Below are 22808 nucleotides of genomic sequence, written 5' to 3' on the forward strand. Positions count from 1 at the left end.
TCGGGGAACGCACGAAGTTCGAGCGCAACAATCTCTATAGGCACTATAACATCTCATTTGCCTTGCTGGAATAAATACTGCTTTATTTATTATGGAACTTTCTTACACAGCACCACCTTTTCGGCAAGCCATTTCCAAAAGTAAACACGGCGTCCGTGGCGTAGGGACATGTGGAGGGTCACTGAGCGGCCGCGAACGTCCAAAAAATATACTTGTGGTGTGACAGTGAGATTTTACACTGAACAATCGAATTGTCTCTCCCCAAATGTTTTTCTAAACGCTTCAACGATGCAAGCAAGCGAAACCAAAATCAGCCGCAAGCTGCCGTGCTACTTGCGGAGCAACACGAATCTGCGGAAACCGCCTTCGTAGCCTTCGCTACACTGTTAAAGGGCTTCACAGCACAACACGCATTGCTGTGAAGCAGCACTATAGGAAAAACCCGGCGTATTATCCGCACCTCCACTTTGCCACTGAAATTTTTGGGTTTTTGGTGCGGGTTATACGTGCGAAATATATACGGTATAGTAGTAGAAACTCGTGTTACATGAAGAAATCCAATGTAGCGTATTAGGAAAGTGCCTATTTGTTTACATCGTCATTTAACACTTTGGTGCTTTTAACTAGAGGCATTCATATCAGAATGTACTAGAAACGCCTATAGTACACTCTACCGATATATAAAAAGATATCTTTCCCGGTAACACAGTCGCAGGACATTCCAACGATGTGACCCGTAGTAACGACGAACACTGCCATTTTCACGCTAACACCACGCATCACAGACAGTGCACAAGCCGCCCTCATCGAACCTAGTTCATCGTCAGACATTTGAAGGCTCAACCTCAAGTGTATAACATAATGTTCTTTCTTGAAGGAGCAGGCGCGATAAGTTTGGCGAACAGTCGAAGTAGCGGAGTGCAGGTATCACCTCACTTAGTTGTTGCTGACACTGAAACGTGAGAAATCCTTTCTTTTCACCTTTTATACAAACATAAATGGAATGTTTTCCTTTTTCACCATGTTATTTCAATAATTGGCACTTGTTTTTGGCCCTAAAGTAACAAAACAAGCGCACCTGAACCGCTAAACACTGCCTTGAGCATGTTAGTTGGCGAAGATGTTTTCCAACCAAAAGCACAAGCGAAGCTTTCCTGTTTACATGACAGGGGGCGCTCACTTTTCTTTAAATGGTCAATTGCTTCCATCTGGGGTGGCTTCATGTGGCTGGAGCAGTTTTCCAGGAAGGGTAGCACCTTCCTCTTCTGCTTTAACATCTCCCGGTCGAACTGCGATAGCCAGGCATTGAAGATGTCCTTCGTCATCCATGCCTTTGTATTAGCAGTCTGCTCAACTGGCATGCTTTTTACATGCCACATGGCAAGAGGCTGCTTGGCTTTGCAAATCACAAACAGTTTTCTCTTCTCAGTGCCGGTGTTACAACAAAATAACACGGACAAACGCTCCTTGGAGCGCTTACCACTATGACAGTGACTGCCAGAAACCGTGTAAGTCTTATTCTGCTTGGCCTTATAAAATAAACCATTTTCATCTGCATTAAATACATCCTCCTCACTGCATCTGGCAAGAAGCGCTGGTAGTTCAATGGTTTGCCATTCGGCGACAGCGTCGACACACACTCTGTTGCGTTCACCGCAAACTTGCATGAATGTGACGCCGTGCCTTGCTTTGAAGCGCTCCAGCCATGCATCGCTGAAAGTGACGCCGTCGTGTCTGAGGACCACAGCTAGCTGTTCGGCCCACTTCCTCAGTAAGAATCCGTTCACAGGAATATTGCGAGATCAGGCATCACGCAGCTACACGAGTAGTGCAAACTCAACGTCTGGCTACGTTGTCTCGCGGAGCCTGAAACGGTTTGGATTAATTTCCCCCGACACTTGCTTGCCGGCAATACTCTTACTTTTTAAACTTGAACTCACAGTCAGCTTGGACAGTCCCATTGTTTTTGCAATGTCCACCTGTTTCTCACCACGTGCAACCGCGTTCACCATCTTGAGCTTGTCATTCAGTGAAATTTGCTTCCGCTTTCTGGAGGCCATTACGTCGAAATGAGCGAATAGACAGAACAGTCAAGCACAGGAACACAAGGGCAAAATGGCATCAACTAGCTACGTTCGTGCATAACAGGTGTGTTTTAATACTCACCGTAGACGGCTAAGTAGACAGCTAAATGAACGGCGGCCATCTTAAATCCAATTCCAATTCTCATGTAGCCGACGAAATAGACAACTTCGAGACGACTGCATCGTAAACAAATACGATGCAGGCTACTTTGCAGTCTAAACAAGATGACGGCTCACCGAATCGCTCAGGTAGATCTAATCTCGCCGGAATGGTCGTCTGCACACAAGCAGACGCTTCCCAGACGCTCAGTGTGAGTAACATTTATTTGTTTTCGATTTCAGCACGAAATAAGCCAGAAAATACAACTGTAACGTTTGGTTATTTTAGCTTCTTTTTTCAACGTGAGGTGGTGCCTCGTCGCATAAAAGCCGTCCAGACGTGTTCCGATTTTCGGACAGCATGGGCTCAGTGCCCTCTTCTAAACAGTCTGCGTAGACCGTCTAAGAATGCGTAGGCCCTCTTCTAAACAGTCTGCGTAGACCGTCTAAGAAACAGTCTGCGTAGGCCGTTTAAGAATTGGAACACAGCCAACATCGCCAACGTGCTCTCAGACTGGCTTGGCTGAAAGCCCCCAATGTTGCCAGCTGCAATTTAAAATTACCGTGGCTCTAGCTCGCAGAAAGTGACGTTGTCAAATCTGTTATTAGCCCATGTCAACACAGCAAAAGTCTGCTATTGGTGTGCAATTTCTAAAAAAACTGCCGCTAATTTGATCCACTGTAGCCGATAGTCCGTTGTATCGCAGTCCGTTAAAAGCGAACTTTGCTTCATTAATATAATACACAGACCAATCTTAGGCTGAATAATGGTCCGTTGTATCCAAAAGTCCGTTGTACCCGGGTCCATTATAACGAGCGTAGACTGTACTGTTAAAAGTGGTATCACGAAAAAAAAAAGCTATCAAAAGGCCATGATTCATTTTAGAACAAAAATGATCCCTCCTTATCAATGAACAAATAATTACATGGGAGACACACCAATAATAATAATAGTAATTTTATTTCCCTTGATACAATTCATGAGCTTGTGCAAGCAATATTATCCTTAGAAGTAAAACAAGTTGGCGAGTAAGTTATATTTATTATAAAAGAATTATTACCCAATTTGTGATGGCATGCCAGTACTGATAATTCTAATACGTATTTACTCGCATAATTCGCACACTTTTTCTCATAATTTTTGCGCTCCTGGAAGAGGGTGCACAAATTACGTGGGGACTTCCGAAACGTATAAACAATAATGTGCAATATTTCTTTGCACGTAGTGTATTGATAAAGAAAGATGATAAATTAGAGCACAAACAAAGTGTACATGTTTAACTGCATCGTGGTTAATGCATTGTAGTTAATTTCACACTATCTGTTTCCCTTCTGAATCTCCCTGCTGTGTGGCCCACTATCGTGGGAAGTCCGAGTCCGTTGACTCACGAGTGAGTTTCTTATTGTATGGTTTCACCTGTCTGAATGTTCTATACTGCTGTGTTTTTAACCCTAAACCACCTTCCATAATTTTTCAACATTTCATGTACACACACACACACACATTGAGCTCATAATTCGTCACAATTAACATTGCCAAAAATGGCAGTGTATAAGCCCGGCGCATGCCAGGAACTCTAGGAAACAATCTTCTTTACGCCTTTCAGCGTGCCTAGCGCTGGCTGTGGTACCATCACCTGCATCTGGTCACATCAGCACTAAAACAAACCCGTTTGCTTTACCCACAGGTGCCCGCACTCACCGCTCTAGGAGGAGCGCTCGGCTAGGTGGAGAGATCAACTTACTAACCGAGTGAAGCGAAGGAAAGAGCAAAGCAGGCGAGGGCCCCTTTTAGGTTCTTCGAAGGAACACAAAATGAAAATATTAGGTTAATGTTGAGTGCTGAAATAGCGGTCTAGAAACCTTGTAGTGCTACTTTTGTGCTAAGAAAGTGCGTATTTTGAAATAAAATCACGTTATTGTGGTCTGAATCATGTCAGCACACTTTGAATTACCCGCCTCAAGTGGGAACCTTTCACGTCCCTGTATCCGTGCACTTTGTTACCCGGCTTTCTTGCGCGGCTGCTGACATTAGTAGCAGCAGCACGAAAGTAGTGGTAGCCATGGCAGCAACAACGGCCATTGAACAACTTCTTGCCAAGGCCTCCGAGATTGCAGGCGTGCTTCGTTCAACTGGGCCCCGCTAGATCGTACGACCTGTCCGGTTTAACTAGGCGAAAATGGGACTTTTGAACCACCCGTGCCATTCACCAATGTCCAGCGGTTCTTTTTTGCAAAAATGAAACATAAACAAACAAGCAACATTTTATTACGTCTCTAAATGCATGGAAGGTGCTTTATTTAGTGGAGCTAGTTAGATTACTAGTGATTAATTGTAGGCGGTAAGTCTAACATCATCGGGATCATTTTGCGAATGTCTTACTCATGTTCCCGTGCATTTGCATTAATTTCTTCGTAAGCAGGGCACTGCTGTTGATAATATACTCTTAAACTTGGATACAATGAAATTGATGAAGTCTAAAAAAAAATTCCCTATAAAGAGGATTTCGTTACATGCAGGTTTGGTACGAAAATTAGTAAAATAAACGCGCAAGTTAAACAAGAGGGTTAATGAAGGAAAGCTAACCCAAAACACTTATTTTACAGTAAAGAAACTGCGTTATTATTGCGATGGAAATTACATGGATACACTCGGCGGGTTTTTTACGTCGCCTCCATGTTCCGTAACAAGTCCAAATTGATAAGATGCCCCCGCGCTTTGTAACTTTCACGAGCGGGTAAAAGCGCGGGAGCACTGCTGAAGCAGAAATCAAATCAGTCGGCCCATTCCTATCACCTGGAAAGTACATAAGATAACGTTTCCCGCGTGTTATAACTGCCGTCCAATGCTCAAACAGAGAATAAACCATCCGTCTTGAATGAGCATGAAATAACGCGGGGAGGGCGGGAGGACGGGGGGTGTGGGAATCGATCGAGTAGCACTTATGAACTTAGATTTTAAGGGCGGTTGCCATCGCTGGCACACTTGCTATCTCGGCGAGTATCAGTGCAGTTTCAACGCGAAGTGACTGTGTGAAAAGAGCACTTCTCCCTGGAAAGCCTGTATTTGCTCGTTCCGCGATATCCGATCCAAAAGAGTTAGTTGGCTGCAGCCTTACTTCATATATCATTACAATTTTTTGCTATCGCGTTCATTGCATTGCATTCAACGTGCCGTCGTGTTGCCAGAACTAATCAGCTAATCACGAGAGCTACCAGTCTGCTAACTCGTGGCTTGGCGCAAGACAGAAGCACGCTACGAGCTGACCACCAAAGATCTGTCGTCACTGTGGTCTCGGAGAGCTTCCATGCCTCATCTGACATCCCCTTGGTGACGACGACACGGTTGTCCGAAATCAAGAAAAGTCACAGCTTTGCCGCAAGGGCGAAGCAATTAAACTGCAATAGCAACAACTTTGAATGTAACGCTAAGAACGACAAGCAGATGGAAACGTGTAACGCGCTGCTCACGCGCAAATGACGCACTAAAATTCACAGGACGAGAGCACACTAACAACATTTACCCCTTGACACTTAACGCAGTGTTCAAATAAAAACGAGGCACGAAACGTAATCACAGGTACAGATATGAGGGCGAACTGACAAGTGCCCCAGTTGTTACTTCGTTGTTTTTGAAAAGCTTTTTTCGCAAACGGCGCATGTTCAGCGAGTGAAGTAATCTTTGTGCGCGCGGCAAATAAACGCAATCGTTCCGGTCAAGGTCGAATGCACTATTTTCCCCGCCAAAGAACAAGCGCATGCACAGAGGCATTAACCCTCCCCTCTCCTCTCTATTCTCCGGGCAAAGTACGCGTGGGAGATAAGCGCACGTCCGCGCATCGTGACGAGCTGGGTGCCGAGCGCGGGCGTCTTTTTTTCCCCTCAAGTTTTCATATTGGATATGTCTGCGACAGCGACGGCAATAAACCAGCCAGGACTCTTCGCATAAATGCTATCGTAATAAATAAAAAAGCAAAGATGAATGTCATCAGGGGCCGTACCATGCGCGCGCAGTGAAACTATGCACGCACACACGACGTCGAAAACGAAGGGCGAAAGACATGGACACCGCGGAAAAGTATTCGGTAAAGAGTTCTTTATGGTCAGCGCGGCCCCGCATATGTGATGCTAACTAAAGCGTGGCGCTTCCAACGTGAAAAAGTGGTTTTCTTTCTTTTTATTTTGATTTAGAGTATGGGGGGGGGGGGGGGACAATTGCGCATGAGCTCGCGGCGGCGAGAACCAATGCCAGCTCGTAGGGTGCAGACCCGCTCGCGCTCACCGACGCGCAATAGCGAGCGCTTGTTCTCGCCTGGGGCGTGCTGCGCGGCGCGCCGCTTCAGGCTTTGTCGGCGAGGGGGGGGGGGGGGGGGAGGGGGGGCAGTTGCGGAAGATGCATGCTTGTAACAAAACGTGGAGCAAATTTTCTAAATTGCCCGTGGGAAAAATTCACTATACCGAGGTTGTCTCCTGCTGTTACTTTGTTACATAGAGGTCGCGAATACATGTGCTTCTATGAAGCAACAGCGGGGAATATAAACACTTTGTTATATCAAGGAATTTGTTATACGACGGAAGTTCATTATAAGCAGGTTTAACTGTAGTCGTTTTAGACATTCTACATTAAGTTTTCACTCTGACTTAAATACTTATTTGCATTTAGTGTCTTTTTAAATACACGTAACTCCACTATTATGGCTTCGTTCTGAAAAATTCTTGCAGCTATGCGTTTGTCAAAGAGTCATGCACAACCACAGCACCACAACCACATTTTAACCTCTTCGTGGTTTAGGGGCCCTTAAAGATGTTGCCCTGGTTACATCAAATGTCTGGTGGGCCTGGATCTTGGCCTTGCTAAAAGGATGACAGGCATCCAGCTTGAGCTTTACGAGAAAGCATCCACCTACCATTTTAGGTGGTGAATGCTGCTCCAGGAAAGGATGACTGCCGGAGATGGTGTAGTGGCGGCGCTTGTTGCGACGAGACTCGTTCTTGAATGGTGTGCGCTGGCCGCTGGCCATGCTCTCCGATGACGATGAACTCGCACTCCTGTCTTCCGAACTTGTGCTGTCCTGGGCTGGCTTCTGCATAGGCATTTTCACCTCTTTTAACACGCTGACTTCAAAGAAACAATCCAAATGTTCCCATATGCTGAAACGTCGACCTATAAGCTTTGTAGCTATAAAAGTCAAAGTCAAAAAGTGCTAAAAATTGTTAATATGTGCAAAAAAATGTTTAGGCATTGTCCAGATATTTTTAAAAATAGGCAACTGTATATTAGGGTGCAGTGAACAGGCCCGCTGCTCGAAAGTTGCCACAGATGGGAATGCTAATGAAGCTAACTTAAAGCAGAAGTTCATGGGAAGACGAGAAATTCTTGAATAAGAAGACGTGTGAGGTTGTTCGAGGCAACGTTTCAACAAGTCCACTCGTTAAAGCATTCACTCAAATTTTTAATCTAAATTTCACTAGCTGTTAAAAACAAGTTTTATGAGAAGATCATGTTGCTGTAAGTAGGAAGAATCATCAAGCAAGCCCGTAAAATCTGGCTCGGGGAAAAGACCCGTGAGGGAGCATTCATTTGTTTTTGTAGTCTGCTTGTGTCTTAATTGACTGCATATGAGCGAAATGTGATTAAATTAACGACCTCAATGCAACAATCACAAACTTTCAAAATGAACAGGCATACTACGGTGAAGTTTAAAAAGAACAGATGTACACACAGCGTTTATGTAAAAAAAGAAGAGAAAAATGAAAGAGAAAAATGAGAAAAAAGGACTTGAACATAAGAAATGTCGACACAAAATAGAGGAAGCGAACCAGAAAATTTACGGGTAAATACGTAGAAAACAGCAGGGGGAAAACCAAAAATAACTACCGGTTAAGAAGAAGGTGAAGGAAACGGAGACCGACATGTTGAGAATTGGCACGATCAAGAAGTCGGCACTAGAGATCTATTGAACTTTTAAAAGAGCACTGACATCAAATTTACTCATGCCAAGATTTTTGCATCAGCGAGTAGCTATAGACCCTGTAGCAGCGATTTGCGACCTAAAACGCAACTGAGAGATGAAGAACTATCACTTTTATTGATTTGTATCAATGATATCTAGCACTACTCAAAATAGCTGGCAATCTCGCCATTTTCAGCACTGGAAGCACCAGCAGTGGCGCTACCTCGCTGTCACCTCCAGATCACGCCACAACTGACAACTTCTCCACAGAAAAGAGTGACGTCAGGCTCAGCTGCTCCGCAAACATTTTTTCTGCTAGGCGGACACATTCTGTCATGCCTTGTCGCCTGCATTGCTGTCGTCCCCGTACAAAGTGTCGATTTGGGCTTAATACGATAGTCTGGAGCTTGGAATCTCCGCGATTCGCGACGTCGCGAATTATTTTTGCTTCGATCGACCTTTTGCAGAACAGTGACTCCAAAATGAACGCCGTTTCAAGCAGTACTGCGGAGGTGCCCGAGGATGCATGCTTCAGCCATGTTTGCTCGTGTGTCTCAGTTAGCTATATTGGCGTGTTTTGGCGTGCAATGCATTCAGGTATATGCAGAGGGGTCAATGCAATATAGCTATCGCGAATGAGCATCAGCAGAGAAATAGAATTCGTTTCTTGCTTGCCAGGCTCTTTTTTGCGCCTCCAGATGGCCCCACTTATCCAGCCTCTCACAGTTCACACGGTATTACCACTTTTACGTGGACGCAAAGTCTACAGATGAACTAAAATTTAACGATACCTGCGTGTTACTTGTTAGCGATGATATCTGACTATAAGCTGTTCCACTTTTGATAGCTTGTGGTCGTGTTCATGTGTAACACACACGTGATATAAAAAGACACCCTCATTGCTCTTCTTCCGTGCTTCGAACTAGACGACTGCTACTCACCTACCACTCACAACGATTACCCAGCATGCTGACCGACAAGCACATGTTTAATCATAATCTTTTCTTTCGCCATTCTTCTAAAGGTGGCTTTTATCTTCATAATTTCAGGAAATCATTCAAACTGGTGCGATGAAGATCAGGCGCGACGAGCGAGTGCGTTTCAGCGCTTCGGCGCCACGAAAAGAAAGCTCGGATCGTACACGTCATTACTACTAGGGCATCGTCACTCAGGGATGTATTTGTGGAATGTATCATCCACTGAACATGTAGCAATAGTGTCGATGTCGCAGGGCAGTCTATTTTCCGTTTTTTTTTCTTTAGCTTTTCTACGCTGTTTGACATTGAATTAAAATAACTTCCACGCGACGAATGTTGTTGAAGTTTGGCCAAGAAGACCTATGCATACCAAGCGATTGAATCATTGGCACATCTCGATATTGAAATTTGATGTCAGTGCTCCTTTAAGCCTCTTTCAAGTACATACTACAGTCGCTCCCCGTTATATAAAATGCAGATATATCGAATTATTGGCTATATCGAACAGTTGACCCCTTGAATTTCCCATGCAAAAGTATGGGAAAGGTGCACCCGTATATCAAACACCCTCAATGCGGGACATCCACTATATTGAACACTGGGCCACGCCGAAACCCAGAAAATGCCCTTTTCATAGTAAATATTGATCAATTGTCAGTCGCGTTCTAACAAGTTCTGATCTCTTTTCGAGCGCAGTTGACGCAAAGTTAGCGCTATTCCATCGCGCTGATCTAGATCGTTGCACGCCGCTTGCGAGTGCATCGGTATGTTTGGCGCGTAATCTGCAGGTCTTAACGCGTGGGCATAGTGTTCTCCAAAAAAACCCATTGCCGAGGATACCCAAATGAGAATGCGAAGTGACTCGGCAATCTTGTTGCATGTTCGCATTCCCTTCCTTCTTTGTTAGCGCACAATGGCATGCGAGCCTGAAAAGCATGGGCTTTGAGCTGGGGTGGAAGTGTGTTTCAGTCTTTTGGAGCAGCTTTGGGAGCGGGAGTAATGCGGTTTTGGAGCAGCTTTAGAGCAGTAAAAAGAAAGTTTTGGAGCACCTCTGGAGCACCAAAGGTGTGTTTTGGATAGTTTTGGAGGAAATTTCTCGGGTCACACATCACTGTTAATTAGAATTTTTGCATTCTGGTAAACACAAAAAATTTCAGTGGTACTTACTGGTCACGTGACACCACCGGCATAACCAATGACATAGTGAGGGGGAGCAGCCAGCATGTTTCGGGCGCCTCCGTACCAGATAGTACGAAAGTAGGGTGCGGAGGAGGAGGGTAAAATCCATGCGACAGAGACTCTCAAGCCGTCTGCACCAGTCTGCACTGGCATGCCTTAGCCTGGCGATGCTAGCGCGAGCATCGCTCGCTCAGCGCAGAAAAGGCCGCTCGGCGAGTGCGGATGAAAAGAGCACGCAAACACTCCGGTGGCGTCAGCGGTCTTTTGCCCGCGCCTCCGTGAATACGGATCCCCAAGTTGTTACTTTGCTCTAAGTGTAGCAAGCTATCACAATGCTTCGAGTAATATTGGTTCGCGAATTGATTGCGATGTCTTTAATCGGGTGCGTGCCCATGAAATCGAATTGTTGGCGTCCTTCAACGCATAAAATTCTGGACGTGATTCAACATAGTTTCTGTGTAATGCGCATAATCCAGGCAATCTGGTAGTTGGCGAATTTCCGCGATTGTGCTTTCATTTGTTAGACAACCCCCTTTCACGTTAATTTCATTGGCAACGCGTGTCTTTGGACGTTACATTTCTTTAACATTCAGAAATTTAAATGTTAGCAAGCACGCATCGCATGTTTCAATTCTCGGACACGCGAAGCTGCATGCTCAACACATTTTGCGCAAGTGCGGCCCTTGAAAAAGGTTGTTTTGGTTATAGTGTGGTACTGCTTATAGTGCGGATATTCGCAACTCCCGCGACTTACTATATAAGCAGTCTATACTGTACACATAGTGGGGTCGCGAGTGCGTGACATTTTGATAAAAGCGATAAGTCGAATAAAGTGACTTCGTTGTAACGAAGGTTTACTGTATCTGTTTTCATCGCCTGCGCACACATGCACATTTCGTATGACAGTCAGATTGCCATAAACTAAAGAATTGCCAACGTTTATGGCATAATTATTAAATACTTTTTGTTTCCATAATCACCCTTCTTAAAAGAATCAGTTTTAATACTATGCCGTAATTCATCTTTCACGGTGGTAACTAATTTTCAGTGCTTTTTACATTCCAAGACATACATATTTACTCCACAAGAACAGTAGCCCAATAAGTACTAAAAGAAAGAAAATCCTTACCTTGGTTTCGTATGACGACTCAAACATCGAGACAGTGGTGTCTGGAGTTCTGGCTGCCACTAAAAATTGAATAAAAAATGAATAGAGCAGACATTGTAGAAATACATGAGGCAAATGAAATTTAATGAACAGGAACTACTTCCACGAACCAGAAAGTAGCATCACTCTGCAATGCCACCAAAAGAAGCCGTTGTAATCTCATAACAGCTTTTGTGGCAAAACATGTGGGATATCGCAAATAAAGAAGGAGACTGGAAAACGCACCACTTTCTTCCTCCTCCTCGTTTTGGAAGACCGAGTCCCCTTCCTCAGCCAACCAAGGGCAGCTGTCATCGAGGCCGCCCCTCCGCCTGTCCTTGACCTTGTTCCTACGCTCGGACTCGCGCTTGACAATGCGCACTGTCTTGATCTCTTGAGCACGGTCCCGAGGCAGCAACCCGTAGAACTTCTTGGTGCGGTCATCGGCCTTGCTGATGTCTTGCACCCCGTATGATGACCTGTCCTCAGGCACCTCGTTTGGCTCTGGCGAGAAGCTGGGGGACTCCAGTTCTGCGATCTGTGAAGTCTAAAAGAAATGCGCAAAGTTTGGAAGGAGTGAATGCTGCAGCTTCCATGAGCAGAAAACAGGTAAGAGAATCTTGTGGCTGAGCTAACTCTTTCCAGGTCACTCATTAGCAAGTACCCTGGCAACAGATGACAGAACTGTGCTATAACATGAATGGCTCAGTAGTTTACTACAGTACTGATGCAAAATTTGCCGATCAGTAACTGGGGGTTTATAAAGTATTGACGTAAACATATTGATCCCGTATGATATAAACCAAGTTCGACTGCAGGCAATAACTATAAAGCAAAAAAAAAAGAACCATGGCCTGGAATGATGATTCTGTCTGCAACTAAGTCCCCTTATAGTGCATGACGAAGCCCATGAGGCACCACAAGCCATTATCTGCAAAACCAGCATCATACAACAGTTGTCTCAAGTTCACATTTGAATAACAGTTCACTGCACTGTTCTACAGGAATCATAATGATTCGAGTAATATAACAACAGAATATCAACTCACAGTGACTATGTCACACAAAGATGTCGGCCGGCTGTCCAGAGCAAGGTTACTGGTCACCGACGAGTCCAGATCAGTTTCGTAGTAAGTTTTCTGGTGCCGTTTCCGTTCAGGTACACCTGCTGCAGATGAAAAAAGCAAGAACACCGACATTCACGACAGAAAATTAAAACTATTTACACTCAAAAAGAAAAGGCAAAAAGAAAAGAAAAGGCATAACACAATTTGAAGTATCCAAGATAAAATGAATGTTGTAATCTTTCAGTATTATGTGCAGGTGTCTGCATAGAACGACCTTGGCTTTATTTTGTTAATAAAGCTTGTTTATACCAGCCTGGTTAGTTTTGAGTGTTTTCTACCATTATGGTTAGCATGGCCAGTTAAGGTTAGCAAGGAGTTAAAATAAACCAGTAAGTACTCAACCTATTCATCATTATCTTTGTCTCTATCCGTCTACGGTTCGTGTAATTTTTTCCAAGTGGTTCCATACAAAGGCCACAGTGTGGCAGAAAGTTGCGAGTATCATGGTTAACGCAGCCTCCCACTGTACTGTACTTTCTGCCCCACCATCATGCAGCCTTTAAATCAGAATATCCCACACAGTTTCCACAGAGCACTTACCAGTCGGGCTATGCCTTGGTTCTGGGGGCTTTGCTTTCACTTGAGGCTCTTTCTCCACGTATGTGTCGGGAGGCATAGACACTTTACTCCTTCTCTGAAGCAGGTCATTTACAATCTTTTGAAGCCTTTTCAGCTCAACTTCCAAGTCATCTTTGAGAGGGCTCCCGCACTAGAAAAAAACAAAGATCTCATTTTCAATCGTGACCTCAGTTTCTTTTTTTATGCTGAAAAGGGGCAAAAGAATGTCAAAGGCTGAGTATTAATGAAAAAAGACAAACATTGATGCCAAGGAAAGTATAGGGGTTGTTAATATCAAGTGATTGTAATGTAAACTTACAGAAAGAAAAGTGGACGAAAAGATAACTTGCTGGCAGATGGGACTAACCCTACGACCTTCGAAGGAACAATCAATGCCACGTGGCAGCAGTGGCAGCGTATTTTCGCGAAGTAGCGTATTGGGGAAGCCAGACGAGTTGCACACTCTTCCATCCCAACTTCCTTGTTTCGCATTATCGTTTTCAAAAGCTCCATGGGAGAGAGCCATAATTTTTTTTTTTGTGCTATGTTGGTACCGCTGGTACTCATCATGAGACATGAACTTGCGATTGGCTTAGTTGACACCTGCAACGTGCTGTTTGCACCGGAAGACACATGAAAGACACAGGTAGGACGCACACGAGCGCGAAATAGCAACTGTTTATTTGATGGAAACATGACAAGTGTGTACATGCTGAAGGAAAGAATGAAAGCATGAGCCTGTGCACTGCCCACGACAGGAGAGCAACAATCCATGTGAAAATTGTAAAATCTGGCCTTGTCAACTATCTAACTTTGCATGTAAAAAAGAAACTGCATCGTTGATCAAACTTCATCTGGTTGACAATGGCACCTGCTGCAATGGGTAGCTAAGTTGCCAGGTTGACTAATGTGCTTATTGTTGTAAATATGTTTACGTAAACATAAATTAAGCCACCTACTAGTTTGTCAAACATAGTGTTTTTCGCATGACAATGGGATACAACAGTATACATCTTCTTCACATGGTATAAACTTGTTAACATGCTTAGCTGAACATGTATGGTTTTCCTTCTCATTCTGGCTATTTACTTGATGACATAGTGAAATTAATTTGCTAGGCGCCATGAAGGTCATGGGTATGCTGTACCTGCTAGTGATCTCTGAGAGGCTCCTAAAGACCGTCAGCAAGATGTATAAGATGGATGTCCAGGGAGAGGCCTATAGTTATTCTCTATGTCCACGGTATTTCACACGGACTGAAAACGATCACAAGTAGCTACGACATACCCATAACCTTCACAGCACCTAACAAATTAATTTAACTGTGTCACCAAGTAAACGACCTTAATAAGAGGGAAAACTATACATGTTAAGCAGTTAACAAGTTTGCACTGAGTCGAAAAGATGTTCTACATTCTATACCTTTGTCCTGCGATGAACAGTACAGTCGAACCTCGATATATCGAACGGCATGGCGATCGCGAAATAGTTCGATATATCCAGAATTTGATATAAAAAAATCACGAAAAAAATGCATCAACAGCTTGCTGAAAACAACCAACGAACCGTTCAAGCGTGGTGCAGTAAATACTCACTTGAATATTCAAACATAGTACTTATTGTGTTGGTTTAAAATATTGAAAAAGAGTAGCCTGCTTTTTTTTGTTGGCCAAGGCGTGTTTGACGACTGCGTCCTCAATATAGTCCAGGCAATCCATAAGTGATAGGCCGGTGCCTTCAATCGCGCTGCAGTGGCGGCGCAAAAGGGCCAAGGCAGCTATGACCTCAGCTGATGTCGGGAGCGGGGCACCATCAGCGCTTGCGAGATACACCTCGGCATAGTCTTCATTTGGCTGCTCAGCAGTAGCTTCGGCGACAATCTCCACATCTGTGAGCTCCGCCGTGAGCTCCGCCGTTCGGAGTTAGGCCTGTCGCGCGCTGTGCCTAACTCCGAACGCACGAACACTGCGAGCACAACGACCGATGCCTGCCGATGCTACGGGAGAGGAGCTTACAACAAGTGGTGGTGGTAGTGGTTGTAAGAAAGAGGAAAAAGACACCTAATTTCTGTCCGCCTTCAGGCGACACGGCGCAGTGCTTTATAGGGGTGGGGGGAAGGAGGGATAAAAAGAATAGAAGGAAATAGATGAAGAAATAGGCAAGCCACGGAAAAAAGAAGGAGATAGGAAAGTGGGGATCCGGTCGAAGCAGTCCAAGGGCGGGGCGCCACAATGCGAGAGCTGCACGGCGTCAAGAGACCGCGGAGGGCGAACCAGTCGGCGGGAGCAACGCTGGCGTCGGAGATCGCGAGGGCACACCCGTCCAGCTTGAAATCCTGCGAGCGAATCCTCCCAACAGGCGCGCAGTGTGTCGTTGACACCACAAAGACACAGAACACCTACCAGATAGAGACTGCAACGACTGCAAGCTGCAAGGCTGCGGCGCGTACGCCGCTACCTTAAAGGTGGCGCTCTCGGCGCCATCGATGTGTGCAGCATTCGTAAACGCCCGCCGCTCTACCGCTACTTTCGAGAGTTGCGGGAAAGCTCGCCGCCTGTCAATAGAGCGCGGGCCGTTTGGGGTGGCTGAGTTCGATATATCCATTATATGTCAAACTTTGTTCGAAATAAAAAATCAATAATGCATGCGATTTTCCGCGTGATATAGGCAATAATTCGATATATTTGGTTCGATATATTGAGGTTTGACTGTACATTGCACAAACTGGTAAGTGCCTTAATTCACATTTACACGAGCATCATCGCAGCAATAAGCACATCAGTCACCCAGGTAACTTAGCTACCCATTGAAGCAGGTGACATTGTCAACCAGATCTCGAAAAAACTACTGTTGTATTGCGATCTAACGACACGAGAGAAAGAGAAATTATTGAAGCTTTCGCTATGCGCGAACTTGGTGAAGATATGTGTGTCAATGCACCATCGATACATTTGACTGATGATGAAGTTTTTTTTTACATAGAAATTTAGATAGTCGAGAAGGCCAGCTTTGGCGATTTTTACTGAGACGATTGCTTTCTTGTCGTGGGCAGTGCGCAGGCTCCTGCTTTCTTCCTTTCCTTCACGTATTTGTCACGTTTCCATCAAATAAACGGTTGTTAGTTTGCGCTCGTAAGTGTCATACCTGTGCCTTTTATGTGGCTTTCTTCGTGTGCAAACAGCGCGTCGCAAATGTAAACTGTGTACAACCAACTAGCCCATGCGCTGGCCCTCCTTGCGATTGGCAGTTGGCATGGGGCTAAGCAGGACCTAATGTGTAAATGAAAGGTGGGCAGACACAAAATGGCTGATAAATGTAGTAGCAGGCAGCAAAGCTGTTTCACGTGTGGCAGCCGTGATTTGACCGTTTAAACAGAATAAAAAAGCATGAATTTGTTTTTCCAGACAGCCCAATCTTATGAACGAATTCTCAGTTTTTAGGAAGCCCAAAAAATTCAACGTCGATTGTGCCACCTATTATTGTTTCAAGATGGTGAAAATCGAACACAGCAAGAGTGCTTTAATTCGAACTTCAAGAGGATGCTCATCGAGTTCCACTTACACGAAGTTTGAACCAACAAAAGTGATAGAACAAAAGATATCTATTACAATGAAACCAGTGGAAACATCCCACAAACCATAAGCTGTTCCTTATCTTAGAAATACATGATCCCCCACACCCTTTCTGTTTTATTATTTTCTAGAAAACTGATCACTGTCTCGAAAGCTCAAGCTATTTGGTAGAGCACCCTGCTGTTATGTTCCTCAGTGCCGAGTTTTACCAGCTGGTATATCATTCTCTGCTGGTATTCGCATAGCTCCCATAGCATTCCATGTATTGGGAGCCCCTCTGTTACATTGCAACTGCGGGACTGTTCCCAGATGATAGTATGTCATAATGTGCACTCTGAACAAGCCGAGTGGCCATGGGAAAGTGTGGCCCGTTGACTTTTCAATCTTTGCAAAACGGAATCATGACACACTGTAAACGCGTAATTTGAAAGCACAGATGCCAATCAGCTGACTGTGCCTGTCTGGGAAAGGATAAACAAATAAACTACACTAATTTGTTCTCAGAACTCGATCCTTTCTTGCTTTGGTTGCTTTAGCTTGACTACGAGGTACTTGCGCCAGGCGGCAGGTGTATAAGGTAACATCAAACTCGACGAATATCGCGATGCTTGTTCCCTTGAGGGTTCATTTCAAAAAGGTGCAAAGCCTGTATCGTGTCGTCACTAGACTCAATATAACTTCAGTTTTACCAGAGTTCATCCAACATGGCCGAGAGTGACTTTCCTAGTTTTGCCCACCGCTAAACACTCTGAAATGTCAATTGAAGTGATAAGATTACTTTGACCGATTCAACCATTAACATGAGTAGCGTTTAAGGAAAGCCTGCTGCGCACATGACGCAAATGATCGCTAGAAAAAGTGCATATATGAACTAAAAGAACTCACTGAAGTGCTCTCAGCAAGCATGTTTTGGATATGGAGAATTTCCTTTTCAATCAGCAGCTGCTGCTTCTCCAATGTTTCAGCCTCCAGGGTGTCCGCATAAGTGTCCTCATAACGGTAGTCTTCGCCCTCGTCCATTTTTTTCTTCTAGAGCAAGAAAACAACAAAAAACAAAATGGTACAACCAAACGACAGATAAGTCAAAGAAAACCCTCACTACTTCTTCACAGAGAGACTTATTTTTGCGCTGAGCCCAGCAAAGCACTACTTCTTGAAAACGTATAACGATATCATTTTTCTTCTTGAAGCAACAAGGCAATCAGAACTCAGTGCAACGCCTCACCCACTGCCCAGGCGGCATGGCAAAACCAATATGCAATTAGGGTACGTCTCGCTCCTTGTACATGCTTCTGCCCCCACCCCCCTTTTTCCGTTCCTTTTACTAACCAACACTTGAACCCCATTCGACAAACGAACCTATCTCGATAGCCCCCTCCTCTTGTTTTAATTTCCTCCTTTGTATATAAGCTTTCTGTTCACCTCTTCAGCTTTTGAGGTTGGGAGAGAGTGAGAGAAGCGCACGTCGTAATCAGGCGCTAAGGAAGGAAGTTGCTGCCTTGATGAAGACAAGTGCACTTGCTAAAACGATGACTACCCCGACATTCGTTTTTCCATCACTACAAAACTCTATCATCCCCTGATCTTCTGTCCCGTTTGGATTTCGGCCTCATAGTGCTTCTGCCATAAGACCATGACAATTATAGCAAAGACGACGTGCTCTCTCTCTTCACGCATTATCATGATGAGGAAACTATTTATGAAGACTTCTCAAAATGGGCTCCAATTACACACTGATATGAGACCAATTCAGTAATTGTTCAACAGAACCACTAATACCCCTTCAATAACAAAACACGCTTTGTATCTTTCGTGAAAACCGTAGATTTTGCAAGAGCCACTTTAAGGGGGCCCTCAAAAACTGATGAAGCACCTATTTTTTATTTGTGGTTTGCATAGACCGATAGCTGGAGATAATTTTAGCCTAGGTCTAAACGCCGATATCAAATTATTTAGTATTTTATTCATGCAATAAAATCGCTACATTGCTGCCGACTGCATCACCACGTAGTGGCACTCACCAGGCGGGAAGAAATGACGCTGGAAGGTTGCCGCCATATAATTGGATAAAAGTAACAATGTTAGAAGTGATCTTAGTGTAGGATCAAAACTGACTGTTACAAAGCTGTTTGATTTTATTTTCGGTGAATTTTTCATCGCACCTTGGAACAAACGCGGCCACAATAACAACAACAAAAAAGGTCACTGCGACTACAAAGTACGACAGAGACGCTGGCTGCCATTTCGCCACTGGATTTTTGGTTTGCGCGGGTCATATATCCATATGAAAGACCCCTCTTTCTCTGTTGTCCCTCTTCTTGCTTTTGGGAATTTACGAGCTGTCTCTTTCCGCACGTGCGCCGTTGAAGGGGTGCAGTGCACCATTGTTGTTCGTTGGGCGGCTCACCGAACAGCGCGCGAAAGGTCAACAGTACTTCGCTGTCCTGGTCATTCCACAAGTTCCTTTTTCAGAATAAGACAAGGAAGTGACTCAGTATGTTGCAGAAAATACCTTGCTTCAACATAGTGCACAGGTCAACATTACTTGGAAAAAAAAAAAAAGGACAAGCAAGAATGGGGTGTGAGCTTCCTCTACGTACGCACTTCCAGCTTATTTCACTGGGGCAGCCTTCCAATGTCATAGGCAAGTGAAATGCGGTTAAGTGACCCCGCGAAAATCGAAGTGAGGGTCGGCATTTTTTTTTCTTGTATTTTGAATTTTTCTAGTCGAATAACTTCAGACTGCGTGCCGTTATCACTGCCGTTCTTGCTGCATTAGTCTGTCTGTACTTTAGTCTACACAACCCACGAATAAAACATGGAGGCTTCTATAGTGTTAGAGGGCCCCTTTAAAGAGAGGTTTGCAAACCTGACATGGTCAGCAGCAACTTGCACAAGTAGGTCTATTCTGAGCAATCAGTGGTGCTCATGCTGTCACAGCCAGGGTGCACCAACTATTTCAAGTTCTAAAAGACAGGGCTTGCACAAACACAAAAAAGAAGTCAAAACACCACAAACTCCATCTGTGTTGTCTTCTTTCTTGCGTCCGTGTCGGCACGCCCTTACTTTTAGAATGGGTACTTACCAACTAGCTCAGCTTTCCGCCATTCCTACCATTCTGAAATACTATTTTTCCTTGCCGGCAATGCACCAATACACCAACAGCAGTGCAACACAGATACTAGCCCCCTGTTGCCCTCACCTGCTTGGTGATGCCAGCAACAGTGTACAGACTGCCAAGCTTGACCATGTTCTCAACAAGGCTGATGAGTGGCTGAGTCAGGTCCAGGTTCCTTGTCAACTCATTTAGGCTCCTCTGGAGGCCCACCAAACGCTGAACATCAGCTGCGCTATTCTGTGTACCACTGCATGGGTCAAAAGACACATGCAGCACTTCAACATCTTACATTCAATATGCAACACAAACACCACTCAAAACTTTTGCGGCAGAATGTACGAGGTCTGTTAGAAAAGTATCCGACCTTTGATGGAAGAAAAAAACAAAAACTGGCATGATTGGAGCATTTGAAATTTAATTACCCTCAATGTAGTCCCCCTGGTGCTCCACACACTTCTCCCAGCGGTGCTGTGATTGTTTGAAGCATTCTGAGAAGGCCGGTTTCGGAATGGAGTGAAGCTCAGCTGTTGTTGCAGCCGTAATGTCCTCCCTTGTCTGAAATCGCTCTCCTTTTATTGTCCTCTTGTGTTTGGGAAATAGCCAGAAGTCGCAGGGGGCCATATCAGGACAATAAGGAGCCCATTGAACTACAGGAGTCTGACTTTTCGCCAAAAATGCCTGAACCAAGTGTGAGGAATGCGCAGGAGCACTGTCGTGATGGATTCGCCAGTTTCCTGTTGACCACAACTCAGGTCTCTTGCATCGCACAGCATCACGTAGGCGACGGAGGGCATCCCTGTAGTACTCTTTGCCGATTATTTGACCCTGTGGTGCGTACTCGTGGTGTACCACACTGCAGAAGTCAAAGAAAGCACTCAGCATCACTTTGACATTGCTGCACACTTGACGGGATTTCTTTGGTCTTGGTGACGTGGAATGCTTCCACTCTGACGACTGGGATTTGGTGTGCGGGTCGTACACATACACCCAAGACTCATCACCAGTGGTAATGGTGTTCATGAAGTTAGGGTCACTGCTTGTGAAATCCAGCACGTCCTGTGAGACTTCAGCACGAAGTTGCCTTTGCTCCATTGCGAGCTGTTTCGGCACAAATTTTGCCACAACTTTCTTAATGGCCAAATCTTGGGTCATAATGGAATGTGCAGAGAAAGTGCTGATGCCCACATCTTCTTCAATTTGGTCCCATATCACCAAAGCGTTCACTTCGGCAATGACCTGGTCATTTCGGCGTGTTGATGGCCGACAGGAGCGTGGTTCATTCTCCACCGATGTGTGGCCGTCTTCAAACCGGTTGTACCACTCCTTAATCTGTGTGCGGCTCATAGCGGCGTCACCGAAAGCCGTCGTGATCTTCCCAATGGTTTCCACTTTCCTATCGCCCAGTTTATTGCAAAATTTGATGCAGCAGCGCTGCTTCAGTCGCTCCGTCATTTTCCTTGCAATGAAAAACCGACAAGAGCACTGCACACTACCTCATTCAGACGCTGTGTCCAAGCGACTGAGGCTATTGGTAGGTGGGGGAAAATTCACGCATGTGCACGAAGGTTCAAGATTAGCTGAAGCAAGCGTGCTTGTTTCAAACCCATCATGTGCTCGCAAAAAAAAAATAATAATAAGGTCGAATTCTTTTCTAACAAACCTTGTATATCAGCAGAAGACATGAAATGCCTTAATAATAAAGAAGTCAAATGCCTTAATAATTATCTGTCATAGAGTCCTGCACACGTGATGGATTGATAGGTTTGCCTTTAGATATGCATGCGTAAATAAGTTTTTGCGCCTTTCTTCTTTCCCCCGTTCTACACCTTTGCACTTGTTAGTAGTTGATGTTTGTGGAGTCTTTATCTTCTACTAGTGCCTGTGTCTTTTAGAATAAATTTATTTGCACTGACATATTTTATTTTCAGCTATGTTTTTGTACTTATCGCCTCACAATTTCATTCAATCATGTGCTTCGGAACAACCTTCATTATGAGTATTTTGAAGCCTGTTTTTGATCTCTTGGCCTCCACACTCTCATTAGCCCGTCTCGCCTGGTATTCCGCGGAATAATTTTTGCACCCAAAGGCAGCATAAGTCGGTGTATATAAATCGCAATAAAATCGAGAAGAAATCATAGAATAACCAATCTTATTTTATTCTGTTACTAATGCTTCACTGCACTGACTGTTTCAGTATCACTTTGATGTGTCAAACACTTTGAAGCACACAGGTATGCGATGAGCAACTCTGTATTTCTCGCTGTTTGATCGGATCTCGGACCATGTGTCATGTGCCTTGCAACCTAAGCACAACCTTGCATGATTTTTTTTTTAATTTCTTTGACAGGATCTGACGAGAAAACTGAGCCCACTCAGTGGCTAGTCGGCACAATGGTGAGGTAGTGACAGGCTGGTTTTTGCGCAACACCATGTTACAAAAAAGCCGGGAATGTACACCCTTCACCGCTAACAAATTACAGACGCACACAGACAGCTTCAACAACGGACAACTACGTCCATCTAGCAAAGAACATATCTGACAATTAGCAAACGTCTAATAATGTACCGCCACCCATGAAGCATTGCCAAAAACAACGATTTTCCAAGTGGCCCGCGATTCACCAGTAGAAGCGCTTTCGGCCTTGCCATCACTACCGTTGAATTGCCGGCTGCAGAAGCCATTGGGTTAATGACTAAATAAAGTCTAATTGAATTATTAATTCATTTATCAACTGATTGACTGTGAACCCTTTCTGGACCAAAAGTTTCTCCATAAATCATCCATAATTTTACAGAAAGTATTCAACATGGAGAAAAAGAAAACGCTAAATGAGACCCCGATAACAAAACTTGCGAATTAGGGGCTGCAAATAAGAGCAGTAGTACTCTCTGTGCATCCCGAATATCCATGCGCCATGTTACGCTAGGGTATGGCCTCTGAATACCAATTTTCGAAGCAATATGCCTAAGCTATGTCATGAAAATAGACTC

General features: G+C 44.6%; 1 protein-coding gene across 5 annotated transcripts in view; it reads right to left on the minus strand.

The window, feature by feature from the left end:
* LOC119169614 (uncharacterized) overlaps window positions 1–22808 on the minus strand; it is an 84672-nt gene that overhangs the window by 39873 nt on the left and 21991 nt on the right. For all 5 annotated transcript variants that reach the window (XM_075887199.1, XM_075887200.1, XM_075887198.1 and 2 more), the window contains exons 13-19: window positions 19900–20062; window positions 17583–17726; window positions 13108–13276; window positions 12490–12608; window positions 11687–11987; window positions 11423–11481; window positions 7091–7267 (exon numbers count right to left, since the gene is read on the minus strand). In XM_075887199.1, coding sequence (XP_075743314.1) covers window positions 7091–7267; window positions 11423–11481; window positions 11687–11987; window positions 12490–12608; window positions 13108–13276; window positions 17583–17726; window positions 19900–20062 — 1132 coding nt within the window. The remainder of the gene's footprint in view (window positions 1–7090; window positions 7268–11422; window positions 11482–11686; window positions 11988–12489; window positions 12609–13107; window positions 13277–17582; window positions 17727–19899; window positions 20063–22808) is intronic.

Source organism: Rhipicephalus microplus, chromosome 2 (genome assembly GCF_043290135.1).
Source record: "Rhipicephalus microplus isolate Deutch F79 chromosome 2, USDA_Rmic, whole genome shotgun sequence".
NCBI lineage: Eukaryota > Metazoa > Arthropoda > Arachnida > Ixodida > Ixodidae > Rhipicephalus > Rhipicephalus microplus.